Source organism: Indicator indicator, chromosome 30, assembly GCF_027791375.1.
Source record: "Indicator indicator isolate 239-I01 chromosome 30, UM_Iind_1.1, whole genome shotgun sequence".
In the NCBI taxonomy this organism is placed as follows: domain Eukaryota; kingdom Metazoa; phylum Chordata; class Aves; order Piciformes; family Indicatoridae; genus Indicator; species Indicator indicator.
Window position 1 is genome coordinate 2,276,665 of NC_072039.1, and position 20,285 is coordinate 2,296,949.

The window sequence follows — 20,285 nt, forward strand, 5'->3', positions numbered from 1 at the left end:
GGCTGGATATGACTCTGGGCAACCTGATCTAGAGTGAGGTGTCCCTGTCCATGGCAGGGGGATTGGAACTGGATGACCCTTGGGGTCCCTTCCAACCCTGACAATCCCATTATTCTAAGGATTAAGCTGCAATCTCTGACACTTTTGCAAGGAAAAAAAAAAATCTGTAGGTTTGTGTTGTCAAGAACTGGAATTTGTCTTCTTTCAGTATTCAGGACAATGTAAATTAATCTCTTTCCCTGAGGAAGGCATTGTGGTTCTTGCAGCCTTCAAAGGCAGCAGCTGACTGCTCAAGCAGCCACGTCAATGGACAGCCTTGGGGGTTTTTTTCAGTCACTGCAGCTAGTGTGGTGCAAAAAAGCCCTAAGGGATGAATATGTGGTGGAATCCTTTCTCTAGGATTGCTTTATTTGGTGGTGTAGTGACACTGTAGAGTCTTTGGGGAAGCAATGGGGTGGTCAGAGCTGTTAAAAGGGACTTCAAGTGAAAGAGCAGAGACAGCATAGCTCAGAGCCAAACTTTCCAGCTTGAAGCATATACACCCATAGCTAGGGGAAGGTGACCTAAGTTTACTTGTAGCTGGCTCTGGGGGTGAGAATTGCTGGGAGTTGTGGCTAGTCCACTACAGCCTCAAACAAAAACACTTAACTCGCTCTATTCCCAGGGGTATTTGCTGTGACTCCTCGGATGAACTGTTTAGCAACACTTGGAGCAAATCGTGTGTTGTTTTGTATACCTACCGAGTTGGTATTGGCACAGAGCCTGAAAGCTGCTTCAGGACTTGCTTGCATTGTTTACTTGGTTAATTTCATACCTTGAGCAAAAAACCCTTTTCCACTGCTTGACTTCGTGGTGTTCTGACATGCTCTAAATAAAATCCAAGCCCTCACAGGCTCTGCCTGCCTCTTCCCCTTGTTCCCACAAGACAAGCTGCCATGGAAGAGACTTCTTAAGGTGAATTTCCCAGTTCTCGGGAGACCTGAAGGAACTGGCTTCTCTAGTTCTTTTCTTGATGGTGTCAGAGAAACGCCGCTACCGCGGCTCCTGAAGAGGGAGGCAGCAAGTCCTGCCCCGCAAGGTGCCTGGTTCAGCTCTCAGCACACTGCGAGCTGCTTGCCTGCTGCTGCCTGCGAAGGCAGAGAGCTGCAGCCCTTCGGCCGCAGCACTGACACGGGAATTGTCTACAACCAGAGTATTTCTGCTGTTAAAATCCAGACCGAACACTTGCAAGAGCGATTTGCAGGGGTAGTGCTGCTGCAGCAGCAGCGACTGAACCGTGTGCCCCCGGTGAGCTCCCCTGGCACTCAGCGGGAACTCGGTCCCTGGGCTGTCGGGGCCTAGAGTCGGGTTGGGGGGCGGGCAGACGCGGGGCGGCGGGCGGCAGCCCCATCCCCGTTCCTGCTCTGGCTTCCTCACGCCCATGACCCCCAGGAGCACCACGACGGCATGGGAGCCTCAACCTCTCCTTGGCAGGCGCGGGAGGACGAGCCGGCTGCAGCCCCTGCAGGCAGCCTGAGCCTCTCACCGGCGGACTGCTCGGACCTCGCCAGCCATGAGCAGCCGCACCCCCACACCGGCTCGGCCCAGCCCGGCCCCCGCTTATCCGTGGAGCCGCTCGCTACGCCTTTAACGACGGCGGCTGCGCCGCGGCGGGTGGGCTGCGCGGCGGGACCGAGCGGTGCGGCAGCGTCTCCCGGCCGCGTCTTTCCGCGCCGCAGGCGAGTGGGCGGTGCGGGGCTTCCGCCAGGAGCAGATGGGGTGGCGGAGAGCGGGGGACTGGTGCGCCGGGAGGGTCCCGCGGACGAGCACCTGACGCGGCCGCAAAGGTTCGGCTGGGAACGGGCGGCCCCGAAATGGCGAAAGCTCCGCGCTCAGGTGAGTGCTGAGCCCGGACGGCAGGAGGGGGCAGCCCCGGGAGGGAGCGCAAGGCGCGTAGGGGCAGCCTCGGGGGGAGCGCGGAGCCCGGGAGCGCAGCGCGGAGCCCAGGAACAGCGGGGCAAGGCTCCAGCACGCTCCCCGCCCGCCCACTGGCGGCCTTGCGGGCAGCTCCGGTTAGTGTCCGCCGCAGCGGGCAGCCCCCGCGCACCGGGCACAGCAACGGTGAACGTAACTTCAACGAACGAGACACAGGTGCGTTTGCGCTCTTCGTTTTTCCCGACCGGGATTCGCTCTGTCTCGGCGCTAGCCTCGGCCGGTGCCGGTGGTCGCGGGAGCGCCGTGCGCGGCTGCAGGGACAGTGCGGGAGTTCCGCGCCGGTGGCCGCTGGCTGGCCGTCTCCCAGCCCTCGCCGCCGGTGCCTGGCCGGGAAGGGTCTCGCAGCTCGGGGGGAGTTCTGTGGCTGCCGCCTTGTGGAGCCTGCGCTCGCTGCCGCCGGCTGCCGTGTGCCTGTCGGGTAGGGCTTGCTGGAAGGCAGAGGCAGATGGAGTCTCCGCTGCGCCTTTCAGCTTCACACGCGCTCGTTCGAGGCTGAGCAGTTCGGAGCGGGGGCCAGAGGGTGTGAGGATTCTGAGCAGCAGAGCCCTGATGCCCCACGCCTGGTGGCAGTGGCAGCCCTGTACCGGGTGGCACATACTCTATGCAGGAATGACCAGTGCCAGGCAGCAGAACAGGTCACAGAATCGCAGAATGCTCTTCCTCTTGCTGTTGCAGAAGTGGTTTTCTTCCAGGCTGCACACAGAGCTCATTGCCTTTGAAGGTGAAGGCCCAGCGGTGTTAGGACTGAATGCCTGCCCTGCTGCGCTGTACCTGAAACTTGCCTACTGCTTGGTGCCAGTTCTCGGCACAGCTTTATGACAGCAGGGTAATGTTAAAGATAAACACAAAGGTTTATATTTTTATCATCCTCCCCAAATAGGATGGGTTGGTGGCAGCACAGAGACATAGTTCTCAGGAGTATGAGACCATGAATAATTTCAGAAGATGCAAATACAGTATTGAACTAAGTGGTTGTTTTCCATCTATGCAAGATGAAGAAATACTCCAATGTGGAATAACTTTTGGTTTTATTTATTTTGTGTGTGTGTGCTAGACATTGGTTTGCAGTCCTTTGATAGGAAAATAAGGGAGCACTGCTTTCACTTCCAATGGTATTGATTATTTAGCTTGCATGCCTAGCTTGTTTGTTCAAACCCACCTCTGCACAGGAATTTTCAAGGATGGTCCTTAGATGTGGTTCTGCTCACTTGGTCGACAAAAATACGACTTTTGATGCCAGCTTTACTGTGAAGGAAAGCAAGAATGACCATGCACAAGGGAGCTCTGGCAAAACAGATCTGGGCTAGCAGCAGGGGAAATGTGCTGCTTTTACAAACTGAGCCTGCTGATTTTATTAACAACTGTAGAAAAGTTTGGGCTGTTTTGCTTTGGTGTGCTCTTCCTTGTAGCCCCCTGCCAGTGCTCTAGCCTTAGCACAAAGACCATCGTTGTAGTAGCCACAAAATCTGCTGCTTGATCACTGTTGAGTGCTTCTAAAAGGCTTTTAGAGGTGTGCAACTTGACTTATTTGAGTACCCAGATTTCACCTAGTGGACTCCAGATCTTAAGTGCTTGGAATAACTCCAGCACAGGAATGCATGGAAAATGCAGGATTGTAGGTTACAAAGCCATCCAGCAGCAAACTCCAGCTCACTGCCTGACATGTCACTTTGGAGGTGGTGTGCTATGTGCTTTTCATCTCCTACTTCTTTTCTTCTTTTTTTTTTTTTTTTTTTTTTTTAACAGAGCAGTGACTCAAAAATGCCAGAGCCTGCTTAGGAAGCCAAGAATCCTTGCACTGTGAAAGTAGAGTCTTTCAGATGTGATGCATCTGAAAGTCCACCTACAGTCATTGCAGGAAAAGGTTAGAGCATATTCATATCTTCTCTGGTTTGGGAGGAGGTGATGATACTGCTGAGGGGGAGGGTGAAGTTAGTTTCTGCTGTGTGGAAGTTGGCATCTGAAGCATCAAGAAGCAGCTCTAAAAGAGGTACCATGTTTACAGATAACAGGATCTAGGATTTGGTTGAACAGCCAAGCCAAGCCTCCTCCATCTCACCAGTAATCCCATAAAGCACCAGACTGGAAATGTCACCAGCACCTTAAAATAGGGGCTTAAAGGCTTGCACAGTTTAGTTTCTTGATTTGTTTCCTGTACTCAATTAGCAAATAAATGCTTGTCCTTAACCATCTGCTGCAGAACTGTGAGCTGCAGGATGTGCAGTGTAGGTAACCAGGGACTTGTCACTGTTGAATTGCCATGAGATGAAAGCTGTGGAGTGAGGAGGAATGGGGGAGAGGAGTTGGTTACATTGGGTGCTTCTCACCACAGCAGTGCCTGGACTGTGCCTTCAGTTAGCTCTTTCACCTCTTGCAAGGGAACCTGCACTTTGTGTGGATGTTCTTCTGCCTTTAACAATGTGTCTGGCTTTGTCAGCTGTGCTCTGTGCTCTTCTTTTTATCTTTATCTAGGGACTGATGCAGCCACCAGGAGAATAAAGGGAGCTCCAGACCCTTTCCCTTTTCCAGCCCTTCCTGGTATCTGCTCAATCTTACTGACCATCTCCAACCTGCCTCTCCTTTCTGCTTCTTGTCCCAAGCTGCTCTCTTTCCAAAGAGGGCCACTTGGTTATTGCCCTTACTCTTTCCATCACCTCTCAGTTTTAACTTTGTACCTATCAACTCTCTTCCCACCTCTTAGAAATCCTGTCTCAGTACACTGCCCCTGTCAGCCCAGGGCTACTTCCAGAGGGAGTATTGGAACATCTCAGTGCTGCAGCTTCTCTGATAGACTTAGTGACTTTGTTGGCTCCAAGGCCCTGCTTGCTTTATTGCCCTTTCAGGATTACCTCCCTTCTCCTTTTCTCCCACTTACATGCCTCTAACTTCTTGCCTTTCATCTGCTTCTTAAACCAGAAGCTTTCTCCTAGTGCTTGTCCTCAAAGCTGGCACTTCTGTCCCTTTTTGATTCTTCCTCTTCTCTCCTTTCTGAAGTGCCAGCAATGCTTCTACACCTGCAATGGATGAGGCTGTAAGTGTGCACAGATCTCAGCAGGGCAGGGCTCAGCTGAGCACTGCAGGTTCAGCAGTGGAAGGTGTTTTGGTCATCTGGTGGCTTGTTGCAAACAGTGAGAGAAATTTTGCAGATTTCTGCCTCTTTCCCATGCCAGGTCCCAAGCTTCTCCAGCTCTTCTGCAGTAAAGTTCTAGGAACCAAACAGGTGGGAAACTTTGTTATCTTAATTTTTCAGAAATGGTTTTTTTTTGCAGTCTTTACAGGCTCAGCTGCAGGGTCAGGTGCCTGCCCTCCCTGGTGTGAAGGAGGAAATAGGATCACAACCCTTATCAGCAGCTACCTGCTCAGCTATTTGGATGCCTCTCCCTGCTCTCTCCTTTGGGGCTGTCCCTTCCCCTCTCTGTTTTCCCATTTTCCTGTGGCCTTTCACACTCCCACTTGGCTGTCTGCTCTGAGCCAGCCACCTGCACCCGTTTGGGTCACCCTGTCCTGCTGTCCTTCTCTTGGCCCTTGGTCTTCTGCTATCTCCTGCTCAGCCCACACCTCTGCTTCCTCTGACTCTCAGCCCCCATCTCTCCATCAGGTTCTCTTTCTTTATTTTCTTCCTCTCCTCCATCTGTCTGGCCTCCCACTTACCCCTCCTAGCACTCTGCTTTTCTTCTTCCCTGTCCCCCTTGGCCTTGTGTGCTTCCTCTCCTCCACCTCCCTCTCACCTCCCACTTCTATTTTTCTTCCTCTTCCCTTTTGGCCTCACACTCTTGTGGCCCTTCCACTCCAGTGGATTTAAATTGAATTTCAGTTCCAGTCTGCTACAAATTCGTTGTGTGACTTGAGTTCTGTGTGGCACTGCTAACAATGATGGCATAGAGGGTCCTGCTCTTATGTTGGTCTGCTTGCAGGCAAGGGCTTGCTCAAAGTGTGCTTGAGTTTTTGCTCTGGAATAATTGGAGAGAGGATCAGCATCTCCCTCTGTCTTGCCTGAGCTCCTGAGTTTGAGGAGTGGCTCTGGTAGTTAAATTCATCTTTTTGAAGTACCTCTTCAGTCTTACATTTGCCAAAGAAGAGATCAAACATAACTGGGAAATAACAGTAGGTAATTTTGGCCTCTAGTGGAGTCAGTAGGCAACACTGTTGGGTAGCTCAGTTCAATCACTTGATGGGTGAGCAGGAAGCCTCTGAAACCAGCAGAACAGAAAGAAGTATGATGATGATTGTTGTTGTTATTATGCAACAGCAGTTCACAGCAACAGCAGAGCTCATTCCTTCTACCCAGCATCTCTTTCCAAATGGACAAATGACTTTTGTGCTTTTTCGTTTTATTAGGAAACCCATCCCTGAATCCAAAATGGTCACAGTTCTAAAAACAAGTGGTGATGTTTCAGTCTTTTCCACAAAGCCTGTTTTTGCTTACTTTTTAATTGAGATTAATTCAGCCTTCCATGCTTTGCTATCTATAGGACTGAGTTTTCAGTAGCTCTGAGAACACTGTGTGCTATTTGTCTCTGCTAACTGGGTTGGTGTGGCAGTAGGATTCAGGAATGCTTTTTTTATGGTCCTCTGTGACGTGCTTATGTCTAAGCTTGATTGGAAATGCTTATTACCAACCAAAAGAGGTAGGAAACTGCTTAAAAATCTGTAATATTTTGACAGCAGTGTGAATGGCATTGAATTATTTTTACCTACTGCTGCAGTCATCTCCAATGAAAACAGCCATTTTTATCTTAGGCTGCTTGAATGCATCTTCCTGGAAGGCCCAGCACAAGCACACCTGAGCCTGGATGGTCTGTTGGAATAGCCTGGTCCTTTAGTGGCACTGCCAGGGCACACCAGGGACTGGAATGACTGGCACTCAGATCAGCCTGCTTGCCTGAGAAGGCAGCCATTGATTCAGGCATTGTTAAGGAGAAGAGAGGCTTTAGGAGATGCTGGAATGATCCTTAAACTGATGCTTCTGGACCATGCCTACTGTTCTGCCCTCTTCCAAATACACCTCTGGTAACAAATCTGTTGTTTCATTCTTAAAGCATTTGTGCTGATCCTGCTGGTGAAGTTCTGCTGTCAACAGTGATGCCTCCAGTCCTGGTTTTCTTTTCCAGCTGCAGTCAGTGTCTGTAGAAGCTAATTCAAGCTGAGGAGAAGGCAGAACCAGTGAAGAAAGGTAGCATGGTTGCACAGCAGGACTGGGCTTGCTCCTCCTGCTGCGTTTGTAAAACTAATATTGCGCTCCTTAGAGCAAAGGCAGAGCCCTGAGTCTTGGCAAAGGCTGCTGGCCACTGGAGGACATCGTTCCTGCAGACTTCACAGGAGGTATTGCTGTGCCCTGCACACATTTCACCTCCATGTGTGTTGCACAGAAAGATCTGGAGCCATCTGTGGACAGCACTGCTTTATTCCAAGCCAGAGGTAAGGTCACCTGCTGGGATGGAACAGGCAGAAGCCTTTTCTTTCTCCTGACCTGACAGACATTTTAAACACAATTTTTACCTAACAAATGATACCAGGACAGCATTTTTGGTGCTGGTAGCAGAGTGTATGGAATTATTGGGTGACAGTGGTGAGCAGTTCTGGGCTATGATGCTTGGGACTTAAAGGGTCAGTGGGTTTTTGGCACCAGGCCTTTTAAAAGGATACAGGAAAGAGATTAAAATTAAAACTGGGATTCAGCAGCACTAGCTGCTCAGTTGTCAGAGGAAGATCTTTGTTTCTTAAAGTGCTTTTCAGAGCCTCTTGCTTCCCTTCTTGGCTTTCTGCTTCCATTTCCTCAGCAGTGAGAATGTTGTCTCCAGACCAGTGAGGCCACTTTAATTCCTCTTGTGTTTGGTTTTTCTTTTCCCCCCTCTCTTTTAGAAACACTCAGGTCACGTGGAATGAAGTGCACTCATGTGCTGCTTCATTGTCACAGCATTGCTGGTTTGTCACATCTCTTAAGGAAGGCACCTTGGGAAAGAATTTGTTGGGCTTTGCTTACAAAGCCAGGAGAAAATCAGCTCTGCTCTGCTCTGCGGGTGAAAGTGGGATGGACTTTTCCTGTGGCTTCTCTACTAGTGGACAGCAAGGTGCCCTTGTGGCCAAGAGGGACAGTGGCATCCTGGGGTGCATCAAGAAAAGTGTGTCCAGCAGGGCTGGGGAGGCTCTCCTCCCCCTCTGCTCTGCCCTGCTGAGACCACACCTGCAACACTGTGCCCAGCTTTGGGCTCCCCAGTTTCAAGAGAGACAGAGACCTGCTGGAGACAATCCAACAAAGACCTATGAGGAAGGGACTTGAACATCCCTGCTGTGAAGGGAGACTGAGAGCCCTGGGGCTGTTTAGGCTGGAGAAGGCTGAGAGGGGATCTTAATCAATGTCTATAAATCTCTGAGGGGTGGGTGTCAAGATGAAGGTGCCAGGCTCTTTTGGGTGGTGCCCAGTGATAGGGCAAGGAACTAGAGGTAAAAGCTGGAACCCAAGAGGCTCCACCTCAACATGAGGAGACATTTATTATGAGGGTGTGACAGAGCCCTGGAGCAGGCTGCCCAGAGAGGAGGTGGAGTCTTCTCTGGAGACTTTCCAAACCCACCTGGATGTGTTCCTGTGTGACTGCCCTGGGTGATCCTGCTCTGGCAGGCGGGGTGGAGTGGATGATCTCTGGAGGTCCCTCCCAGCCCCTAAGGTTGTGTGATTCTGTGATACTCCTTAGCTCTGTTTGTGTGGATTTTACAGACTAAGACCAAGTAATCTCAGATTTTTTTTCCACATCTGTGGATGGATAGCATCAGAAGCTGCTCCCTCTGTGACAGGGGAGTGTAGCAACCTGCAGTACTGCAGAAAAGGCAACAGTTTAGGTAGGGAACTGCTTCTGCTTGTGGAAGAAAAGCACCTGTGCATTCTGTGAACTCCTGCCACTTCAAAATGTTCCTCTTGTCTCTTACTCTGTCATGCTGCCTCAAAAGCCTACAGAAGCATGTGCTTCTAGTTCCACTCATGGGACTGCCAAAGGAGTGGTGTGGTTGGTTTCCGTTAAAGGCACTGCATTTCCACATGGATTCCTCTTCTATCCTCTGCAACTGTGATGCTGACCAGTTGAAATGAAGTGCAGGCTGCTACCCTGCTTGCAAGAGCTGCTGAAATCTGGCTGCTGAGAACTGGTCAACAACGATAAAGTTTGCTGGCACAGAAGGCTGAAATGTCCCTGCCAAGGAGTTAGCCTGCTTTTTGAAGTAGTGTTGGGCTTTTTGTGCTCTGAACCAAAATAATACAATAAAATACGGAGCAGTTGACACTGGAAATCAAATCAGTGAGTCCAGGCAATGGCAGTGTATAATGCAATCAAGAAATGTTAATAGAGTCCTATTAAGGTGGCTAATGCTAATCTCTTGGCACAGAAGGAAGCAGCCCCAGTGAGACTAATGCAGAGCTGCTGCCTCTGAGAGTGGCTATGCTGAATCTGTTTCTAAATCTAGAAGCATTCCTAGCGCAGTGTAAGAGAACTCCTGCTCCCAAGGACTTTTCTTGGAGCCAGAACTTATGCCTGGAGATTTGTGAGACTTTTTCCCTTATCTCCCTTCACCAAGGTCACTGGAAGCATGAGTTTTTCTTTGGGGCCAGCAGTTTTAGTGATTTCCAGCCAGGCTAGTGGTAGTTCTGCTCCAGGGAGCTGCTGTTTCCTTGTGAAGTCTTCACATTTTAGAGCTGGTTCATCTTGCAGCACTGCAGTGCTGGCACTGATGTTCAGGACTGTTAACATTTGTTTCTTCCCATGTTTTAGTGCTTTTAGGCTTCTAAAATGTTGAAAAACCCAGAGCAATCTGTGCTCTGTGCTTTCCTGACAGCCTCTGCAGGCAGATGTCAAGGCTTGCATGCCTTTGCTGTGGAGATGAGTTCCACTGAGGCTTGGGAGCTTGACAGTGTGTGACAAATGGGATGTGGATTGGTAGCATTGCATCTGCTGCACCTCTGAGAATGCTCTGTGCAAAGTGTTGCTCTGCTCCTCCCAAAGGAGCACTTTCTTCCTTTCTCTGAAGCATCTCCAGTCTCTTTTCTTGAGTTGCAGATGCTGATTTTTTTTCTTTGCATGTGGTTTGACAGGAGGTGCAGTCAGATACTTACTACAGTGGCTGCGTCTTCCAGCAATCCCTCAGATGAGTTCTTTTCCACTTGTAACAATCCAGAGCTCTTTCCAAAGAAGCAGCAGCTTCTCTTGTTAGGGTTACTAAATGTTCCAGAAATCTGTAGCAGTAAATGTAATTGATCTGTATGCATTCTCTGGTAGGTTCCAAATAGCACTGGATGTGCTCCCAATACACTCTGTACTCTGCTAATGAACACTGACTTCTTAGCCATTTATTTGGATTTGATCTGGTTTTTAAGCTATTAAAATTCAAGTATCTAGTTGGGGTTTTTTTACTCTCTTCTTGGACAGCTAAAATCTGCTTCCTCTTAACCAGCTTTCATTTGTATTTCTGATTGGTTCAGCTGTTGGTGGTGAGGGATAGGAACCTGTTGGTGGTGAGGGAGAGGAACAAAAGGCTGTCACCTAGTATTTCCCCCAGAACAATGTGGTAGGATGCCTCCCCTCATGAGGTTGCTTTTTTACTACTGGGAGAAGGAGAACACCTTTGTGGACAGGGCCTCAGAGAACAGCAGATTGCAGGTCTGATACAATCATGTGGAGTAATGAATAAAACCAGACATTAATCTGTTTGGTCATGAGAATTCTTTCTCTAATAGTTGTAGTGGTGGATTTGAGCCCTTGTTCACCACTGATCTGGGGGAGGCTTTATTGGTAAGATAAGGAATATATTTCACTACTACTTTCTAGTGTTGAGTGGCTGTGGATGTAAGGAGAACTGATAGTTAGGCTGGTCTGGTTTACTAATTACAAATTACCCGAGTATGAAAAGCCATTGGGCCCCTCTGAGCTGTCAGGACTAGATCTGTTCCTGTACCTATTCTCATGTGGCTTTGCCTTCCTGGCTTCAAATGAAAGCCTCAGGCTTCAGCAAAACGAAGCTGTCTGCTGGAAACAGCTCAGTGAGTAAGAATTCAGTAATTTGTCTGTAAATCTGTGAGCCAAACAGGATGGCACTTCTTCTAGAAGTGAAATTGAATTTAAAGGAGAGCTACTGCCACGACCTGGGGAAATGCTGCTTCAGGTCTTAGAAACTGTGCAGTTTGAGTGCTGGAATTGAACAGCCAGGTGAATTCAACAGGGAAGGGTTTCTCTTTTCCAGCCTGCATTAGCTGCAGCCCTGCAGGTTCTCTGCCACAAGACCTTGCTCCCATCACTTCTGTCAGCTGGAAGGAGGAGGTTTGATTTTTGTGCCGCCCTGAGGACTCTGGCTGACTGCTGAGGTTAAAGTAGGTGTGCTGACCAAAGTGATCCTCCTGAGCCATCTCTACAAGCTGCTGGCTAATGGTTTGTTGCTGTTGTTTTTTCTTTCGAGGCTGGAGCAGAGGTGAGCGTTCCCTGGGGCTAACCTGAGTGTCTTTGTGTTCCCAGCTGCCCCCCGCCGCTTCAGTGGTGCTCAGTGGCACATGCAGAACGTCCTCAAGGACTCGGTGGAGAGCTCTGATGATGAATTCTTCGATGCCCGAGGTCAGTACAGGGTTTTTTTGTCTTCCCCCTCTATTCTTTCCCCAGTTCTGCAGCAAGTAGCTAAGCCCTTTTGGGGAGGAATTGGCAACGTTGTCCTCATCAGACTGAGATCTGAAAAAAAAAATATAAAACTGAACCCAAACCATCAAATCTTCTCTCCAGGATTTGTGAATGGACCTAAATTTGCAGGAGATGTGTGAGGTGCTGGGGTGGATGAGTGAGCTGCCATAAACTGGGTCTGGCAGCATGAGCAGCATGACTGCAGCAGTGCAGAGCTTCATAGAGAGCCTCTTGGCCCCAGGTTCTTTACAGATCAGGTAGCAGCTGATGTTGCAGATGGAGTACTCTTGTTTACAATTCCTGGGGAGGACCACAAGTGTTTGTGTTCCTGATGGCCAACTTTTAAAACTGGTGGCTTAGGTTTTCCACTCTGGCCCAACTTTCCCTGAAGCGATTGGGATCTCTGCTTGTTCAGGCAGCAGCTGTGTCTGAGTGCTCCTGGATTTCACCAGGTGGATCCAAAATGCAGTGTGCCCACCAGCAGCTGGTGAGACCCCAAATCTTGGCATGCTCTTTAACATGTTCTGAAGTGGGAATAAAATTGGTGTGCACACAACCTCCTACTTCCAACCTTACTGATGCTGTGATTCTGTGGGAGATGGGGAGGGAGGGCTCTGGTTTTAGTTTTGTTTGCAGGAGCCAAGCCTGATAATTTTCTGACATGTTTCATTTGCTTTCCTGAAGAGAATATCCAACAGAGGAGGATTAATTCTGCTGCTAGTGAGAAATGCAGCTCTAAGGTCTTTCATAGTAGAAGCTATTGAGGTGAGACTGAGCTGTCCTTAGGTTGTCCTGTTACCAGGAATTCAGCAGTAATGGTTGCTGGAATAAAGTTGGTGACTGTCCTTTGGCTTTTGTACTTAGCTGGATTCATTAATCCAGAGTAATCCCAGTGGTTCTGAGTGCAAGGTGTCCCTGCCCACAGCAGGAAGAGTTGAACTAGATGATCTTGAAAGGTTTCTTCCAACCCAAACAATTCTATGGCTCTGTGAAAAGCAGAGGAATTCTCTTGCCCCCAGACATTTGTTGACACTTCTGGTTTAAAGCAAACCTGATCCAAAGTGGAAAGCTCAACTGTTCCATGGGAAACTTGGCTTGGGTTTGGATATGCCTTGGGTTTGGCTATGGCTTGGTTTTAGTGGGTTGCTTCAGTAGCAGCCCACTCAGCAGGCATTCTGCTGATCTGTAACTGCAAAAAGAAATATTTACATGGGTGAGATTGTTACTGAGTTTCTCTCTCTCGTTATTTATGGTACAGAGAGCAACTCCCTCCCTTCCCAGCATCCTGTTTGTGAGCAAAGTAATGTCCTTTGCATTGGCTTCAGTCTCCTTGCTGCGTGCTGATTTGATACCTGGGGATGCAGGGAGCTATTGCAAGTGGCAGCTGGTGAGATGAAGGCAGGGGCTGGCATTAAATGCCTCCTGTCTTGCACTGCATTCCACATTTCAGCATGTTTTAGTGTTCTTTGTGAGTGGAATTGTTGCAGGAGTGGTTGGTGGCTGCCTCATGGTGTTTTCATGCTCGAGCTGAGCTTCAGCATGAAGGAGCTGTTACGTCAGGAGCTTTTTAGTTGCTTTAATAGTGCAGGGGGTAGGAGACAGGCAGTGAAAACAAAACGGCTGGTGTGGGAGGATCAGCTCGCTGCTCTTAAGAGGTTTTGAAGCTCTGAAGCTTTTCTTTCTGTGAGGATGAATTTGCAGCATTTTCCTCAGCAGGCTGGTTTTGCAGAGGCACAATTAATCTGATGATTAGTGTGTGATATCCAAAGGACAGGTTGGGATCTAAAGGTCTTCACCTCCAGCTTATCTGCCAGTGGCTCTGAGAATGATGCTGACTTTATCTGATGGTGAACCACTTACTTTCCATGTTCCTGCCTGTAAATTGCCTGCCGTAGCTATAAAATTTATGACAACTTTAAGCTTGAAAGACCAGCTGCTTACCCAAGAGTTAGATTGATTAATTTTTTAATTGCCACCTTTCTCCCCCTAGTAGTCAAGAGCCTCAATCAAGCAGGGGAAGAAAAGTGCAGAGAAGAGATGCAGATGATCTTAAGTACTTAATTGGAAAGGATGTCCTATGGCAGATTTGTTTGGTTTGTTGTTTGCTCTCCTGGGCATTTAAAAACCAACCAAACAATGCACACCACTCCAGTACATTCCAGGGAACAAAATTCCCTCCTTTGTTGTCTGTGTTCAGTGCAGAGCCTTTTTGAAACCTGAGACATGAAGGTTTAGATTGGAGCTTAGGAAGAAGTTCTTCAGTAGGAGGGAGGTGAGACTCTGGCACAGGCTGCCCAGGGCAGCTGTGGCTGCCTCCTCCCTGGGGGTGTTCAAGGCCAGGCTGGATGAGACCTTGAGCAGCTGAGTCTAGTGGAGAGGTGTCCCTGCCCATGGTGGGAGAGTTGGTGTGGATGATCTCTGAGGTCCCTTCCAACCTGAGCCATTCTATGAGGTATCAGTTTTCTCCCCTGTTCCTGCACAGCTTGGCTTGCAGTAATAACTGCTTGGCTGGTGTGGAAGAGTCTGTATCTGAGGATCAAGAAGCAATCCACAGGAGACTAAACAAGTGACCTGGAAAGGTAAATAAATGAGAGTGGTTAAAAATAATTTGTAGGTAGGATGAGGCACAAAGCTTGACTGGATGTTGTCTGGTGTCACAGTGCCAGCTCCTGCCCACCTGAAATCAGCTCAGATCTGCACTTCTGAGCTGGGATTTAGCAACCCAGCTCTGTTTGAAGAGGTGTTGGAGAGCTCTGGCTGTGTGCATGCACAAGAAAACACACTGCTGAACAGTGATTATTTTCTCCTTGTTCTGAACCAAATGACTGCCTTATCTGAAAGAGGCTTAGCACAGGGATGTTCCAGCTGTCTGCACAGAGAGAGGAAGGGAAAACTGGATATTGTAAGCTGATTTGTCCCTTGTAATCTTTATTGTCAGTGCGTGGGCACACAGATGCTGCAGCTGGTGCTGGGATGATCCTTGCACCTAGACTTTGAAAAAGTGGTTTCTTTCTTTTCCCCAGATGGATGCTTCAGTGTTATGGGAGTTTAACATCAGAGGAAACAACTGGGGCTGTGAATTGTCATAGGCACAAAGCTGACGTGAAGGTGTGCCTGAGGTTCTGGGGGAGAGGCAGTGTGCCCTGTGTGTGTAGAGAGCTATTTTATTTGCCTTTTTTAACTGTAAGAACGGCAGCTTAGTCATCTGGAGGCATGGAGGCAAACCCAAGATCTCAAGGTATTTGTGTCATGTCTCTTGAAAATCCATGCCTTTGACGTGGATCCCAGTCTGCAGAGGTCTCCTTGCACTGAGAGAACTGCTAAACACTCCATTAACTCACCAGCACAGAAAACCTTTTTGCATAATTGATGATCAGGTCTTCCAAGCATGGTTTGGCTTTGGGGATCAGAGGGAATGCTGCTCTTTTGGGAAGAGGCTTTAGCTGCAGCAGAACTGCACACTTCTGCTAAGCAGCTGAAGTGAAAAGGGACAGAAGAGTGTCCTGTGACATGCATGGAGATGCTGTTCTGCATTGCAGATACTCAGAGTGAGGTGAATCTGTTAGGCACTGAGAAGCTGTCACTGTAGGGAGAGAGGTGTGGTGGCCACTGTGCTGCCTCTCTCCCAGAGCCTAGTCCACAGGAACGGCAATAGCAGAAGGGGCTTGGGGTTGAATATCATTGCTTGACAGGCTGGGGCCAATCTTGCAGACACAGATCTGCAGCTGCTCTCAGCCTCGTTTGGAGAGTTTCGCTTCATAGTCACAGGCAAAAAATAATCACTTTCACTGATTACCCTCACCACTTAGGAGCATCATTTTAGATGTTGTGGTCTTTGCATTCTCACTTTGTGGCATTTCAGCTAACTTGGCCTGATTGTGGGTTGGCTGCTTACAACTTGTCTGAGAGAAGCTCTTCTCCCCCTCTACTCTGCCCTGGTGAGGCTGTATCTGGAACATGGTGTCCAGTTTAGGCCCTTCAGTCCAAGAAGGACCTCAGGGAACTGCTTGAAAGAGTCCAGCACAGGGCCACAAAGCTGCTGAAGATAGTGGAACTTCTCCCTGTGAGGCCAGGCTGAGGGAGTTGAGGCTTGGAGCAGAGGAGCCTGAGGGCTGCCCTCATTGCTGCTGATAAAGTTGTGCAGGGCTGGAGCCAGGCTCTGCTCAGGGCTGTCCAGGGACAGCACAAGGGGCACTGGGGGCAAGCTGGAGCAGAGGAGGTGCCACAGGAGCAGAAGGAAAAACTTTTTTAGAACAATAAGTATTTTGCTTTCTTACCCCCAATAGTGACTTATTTACACTCTTTCACTTTCTCTGTTTTGAACTTTGCAAGGAAAAATTAAAAAGACAGTTTCAAACCATCACACAGTGTGAGGATGACAGAGCCCTGGAGCAGGCTGCCCAGAGAGGTTGTGGAGTCTCCTTCTCTGGAGATATTCAAAATCTGCCTGGATGCATTCCTGGGTGATCCTGCTCTGGCTGATCCTGCTCTGGCAGAGGGCTTGGACTGGATGGTCTTTCAAGGTCCCTTTCAACCCCTAACATTAATTAAGGCTGTAATTGAGCCTTCTTAAATTGAGCCTTCTGGCACTGTCTTCTGTGTTGCTCTGTTCAGGCAGATCTGAAGCCAGTTGGTCTGGGGAAGATATCTCAGGCTGGGGTTTGTGTCAGCTTTCCCAGGATTCCTATTCATGGTAGAAGCTGTGGCAGCTCTCTGCTAATTAAGAGCTGCTTTTAATTTGCTGCATCTTCCTCTCCTGAAAATAGATCCACTAAAACAGCTTCATTTTAGAATGCTCTGGGAGCAACTTGAAGATGATTTAGGAATGCTACTCAAGCACTAAGGTGGGAGTTTGGGAGGTCTGAAAACTCCTCAGCTGTTTATGCTCTAAGGCAGCAGGGAGATGTGAAATTCTGTTGTGCTGAGTAAAAGCCTCTCACAGGATCACAGGAGGTTAGGAGTTGGAAGGGACTTCCAAAGATCTTTGAGTCCAACCCCCCTGCCAGAGCAGGACCACAGAAGCTAGCACAGGTTGCCCAGGAACACATCCAAATGGGTCTTTGGTAGAGATTTCAGGCCAGGTGTGAGGAAGCTGAGGACCACTCAGTGAAGTACATGAATTGTAGGAAGAAGATGGTTTGTAAATGTCTTAATGCCAAGAAGTCTGTGCTTTCCTGCCTTGGTTTTTAGTGAGTGTCATTCCCACTGGAACAGAGAAGACAATCCCAAATGATCCCTGTCCCAGTCTACTGCCTCCATTCTCTTAATTCCTTTTGTTGTTTTTGTTTAGAGGAACTACTTTAAAATCAGAATGTCTGTGCAATGATTTTTTTTTTCCCCATTTCTAATGCTGTCCACAGTTCTCAGCTCTTCCATAGCAGGATGATTCCCAAAGTTTTGGAAGGAAGAGGGTCAGTGTGTGGATAACATTTTGTATATGGCATTTGGAACCTCTTGGGAAGGGATGCCACAGATTCTGGGATTCTGTGATACTCCTAGTTTTTGTGTGTAAAGTATGTTGATGTAGGATGTCATTCAGCTTTCATTAAATACTTCTTAAGTTTGATTTTTTTTTTTTTTTTCATATCAGGAGCAGTCTGAAAGGGTTCTAATGACAGCAGCAATCCTTTGTGTAATTGTTGCTTGGAATAAAGAGTGACTGCTATGTATAGATAATGAATGACATCTGCTACTGAGTTGTTAATCCTCTAATCACAGACTTTTAGGGAGAGATAATAATATGTGATAAACTTCTTCTGTGGATCAAATTTACATGTGGATTGGAGGAATCTAGGCACAAAGGGAAGGAGAGATGATGTTCTCTGCCCACTGGGTGAGGTGACAGAACCCTGGAGCAGAGAGGCTGTGGAGTCTTCTTCACTGGAGATATTCAGAACCCACACAGATGTGTCCCTGTGTGACCAGCCCTGGGTGATCCTGCTCTGGGAATGGGCTTGGACTCAATGATCTTTTGAAGTCCCTTCTGGGAGGGGAGTTGGACTGAATGATCTTTTGAGGTCCCTTCTGGGAATGGGGTTGGACTCAATGATCTTTTGAGGTCCCTTCTGGGAATGGGGTTGGACTGGATGATCTTTTGAGGTCTCTTCCAACCCCTGATGTCCTGTGTTTCTATGAAAAGTCTTAGTGTACTAAACCTTTTGCAAAGGCACAAGGGATATCTTTTGCAGCCTTGTCTTTGTCACCTTTGGTTCTGGCTGCCAGGGGACACTGTTGACTCTCCCTTAATTTGCCATCAACCCAAACCTGCAGAGCTCTTCTGCAGGGCTGCTCTCCAGCCTCATCTCCTTACCTGGATGTATTCCCAGGATCACCATACCCCAGGTGGAGAATTAAATGTCATACACTTGGTGATTGCCTAGCTCTAGTTTCTCCAGATGTCTCTGTTAGGCTTCTCTACCCTCAAGGGAGTCCACAGCTTCTCCTAATTTAGTATCATCTCTGTTTTCTCCCAAACAGCCTTTGAGGAATAATAAAGTGTTGAAACATCAGGAAAAGAAATGTGCACAAAAGCATAGATGCTAGCAGGGGACAGAAGGTGTTTCTGTGCTCAGAAGCACTGTGGGTGCTGCAGGAGCTTGTGTCTTTGGTAGAGGGAAGCATGTGTGACTAAAGATAGTGCCAGAGAAACCCCAGGAGTTTGTGCTGTCCAGGAGAGAGACTGCAGCTTTCATCTCCTGGAGAAGTGGAGTGGCTTGGTAGCCTTATTCTGCCCCCAGTATTACATCTCCTGGTGTGTTTCTTGCCTCTCTTTCTCACCCATTCTCTGTTATTTATCCCCAGAGCTTCCTACTCCTGCAGCTGAGAGGACTCTGTGTGTGGTGCAGCTGGAGTTGAGTCCTGTGTTTCTTTATGGGAGAATTTGGAACCTGTCCCAGGCTCTCCATCTCCCCATGTGTAATTTGCACTTCAGAAACAGCCTGAAGTAGGAGGCAGAGGGCGCAGCAGTGGGCACAATTAAAACGTAACATTAGTGAACTGCTGCTGCATTCTGAAAAACAGCTGGAGTCAAACTCTGGTTCTTCAAACAAAGATCTCTGGCTGCCAGTCTTGTAAACAGAGAATCAAGCACCTGTGTTGGAGATGGAGCAGCTGTAGATGTTTCTACTGTTGATTCATCTGCCGTGGCTGGCTACTTAATTGAGTGAAATCCACAGAGAAAGGGAGAAGCAATATTTTACTGTTTTCTTTTGCTCCACTTCCTTTTGTTTCTTGCCTTCCATGTAGCAGGCAGAAAGTTTTCAGTTCATAGCAGGCCTGGGTTATGCTCCCATGTTGGAAACTTCAGCCTTACTAGATTGATTCTCTTTTGGGCTTTGATGCTAGCAGATTTTCCTTGGGTAAATGATGGTCACTAAAAATGTTTTTCTCTGTGTATCAGATGTCCTACCAATGTGAACTTCCAGCTGGGTGTGAATAAAGTAAGAAGCTTTTCACAGTTTGACCAGGCAAAGGATGGAAGGAAAGCTGGAGGAAGGTCATCCTGTGCTTGTGGGCAAGGAAAAAACCAAAGGCTTTCCCTGGGTGAGGCAGGACTGCAGGTCCTGTGACAGTCCCAGAGAGAGTCCAGGGCTTGTGAGTGAGTCAGCTGCCTGTAGATGTGCACTCACCCTCTGTGTCCTTCAGACCTCTCCTGCTGCCATCACCTCAGCAAGGAGGGCTGGAGAGAAGCCTGAGAGGAGGGAGAATGTTGTGCTTAGAAACATAGGGTCACATTCTTCTCAAACAAGTTGTGTTTCAGAGAGGCTGTGACATGCTGCAGGATTAGATGGGAACAGAAACTCAAGCCCAGGTTTGTATACTCAGAAAGTTTTTTTGCTTCTTAAGAGTTTTAAAGTGCTTCTTAAGTCCTTTGCTTCTTCAGAGTGTTTTAAAGTGGAGTTGCTCAGGGCGAGGACTGCTCAGAGGCAGGTGGCACATTGAAGGACAATGTTTGCCTACAGTTTCTAGGCCTGTTTGGGGTTGGTTGGTTTGTTTGTTTGAAGAGAGAGAATGTCTACAGCTTGTGTTTTGTGTCTTCAGCTTTTCCTGCCTCCCTCCCAGTATGTATTTGGATGGGATCCCAATCAAAGAGGTGGTTCTCTGCTTTGTGGCTTGGTGCCATTGCTTCCCATCTCTGTGTCCCTGGATGAAAATGGAAAGCTTGGCATAGCACAGGGGGTGAAAACACGCTTGAAAAGCCAAACTGCTCTGAGTGGCCAGTCCTTCCCCTTCTCTGTCTTCTGAATGTTCTGAAGTCAAAATCAACACCAACAACTTTAACACCCCCCCCAAACAGCCACAAACACAAACAAAAAGCCCCCATCAAGCTACTGTTGGGGTTTCTTTCTTTTTTTTTTTTTCTGAAGGAGGTAGAAGAATTCAGACTAATGATGTTGCTTGGTATGAAACAACAACAGCAACCAAAAAAAAAAAGTGATTTAGTAATCATGTAACAATTGCTAATTTTCTAATTTAATAATTAATTTATAACTTAAAGTGACTGCTCAATGAAAGCAAATACTCAGCCAGTCCTTTCTTTTCCTGCACTCAGTCTAAGGAGTGCAGGGGCATGTCAGTAAGCCAAGAAGCTTTCCTGGAGTGTTCTGGATATGCTAACTTGTTATCTGGTCCCCTTAGGGACCATGAAGAGTGTTTATTTCT

At 48.2% G+C, this 20,285-nt stretch overlaps 1 protein-coding gene across 1 annotated transcript in view; it reads left to right on the forward strand.

Annotated features, from left to right (window-relative positions):
* Nucleotides 1-1,446: 1,446 nt before the first annotated feature.
* The window catches only part of PITPNM3 (PITPNM family member 3), a 45,256-nt gene continuing 26,417 nt past the window's right edge, over nucleotides 1,447-20,285 (forward strand). Inside the window, exons 1-2 of the mRNA XM_054394520.1 lie at nucleotides 1,447-2,392; nucleotides 11,469-11,564. Coding sequence (XP_054250495.1) covers nucleotides 1,447-2,392; nucleotides 11,469-11,564 — 1,042 coding nt within the window. The remainder of the gene's footprint in view (nucleotides 2,393-11,468; nucleotides 11,565-20,285) is intronic.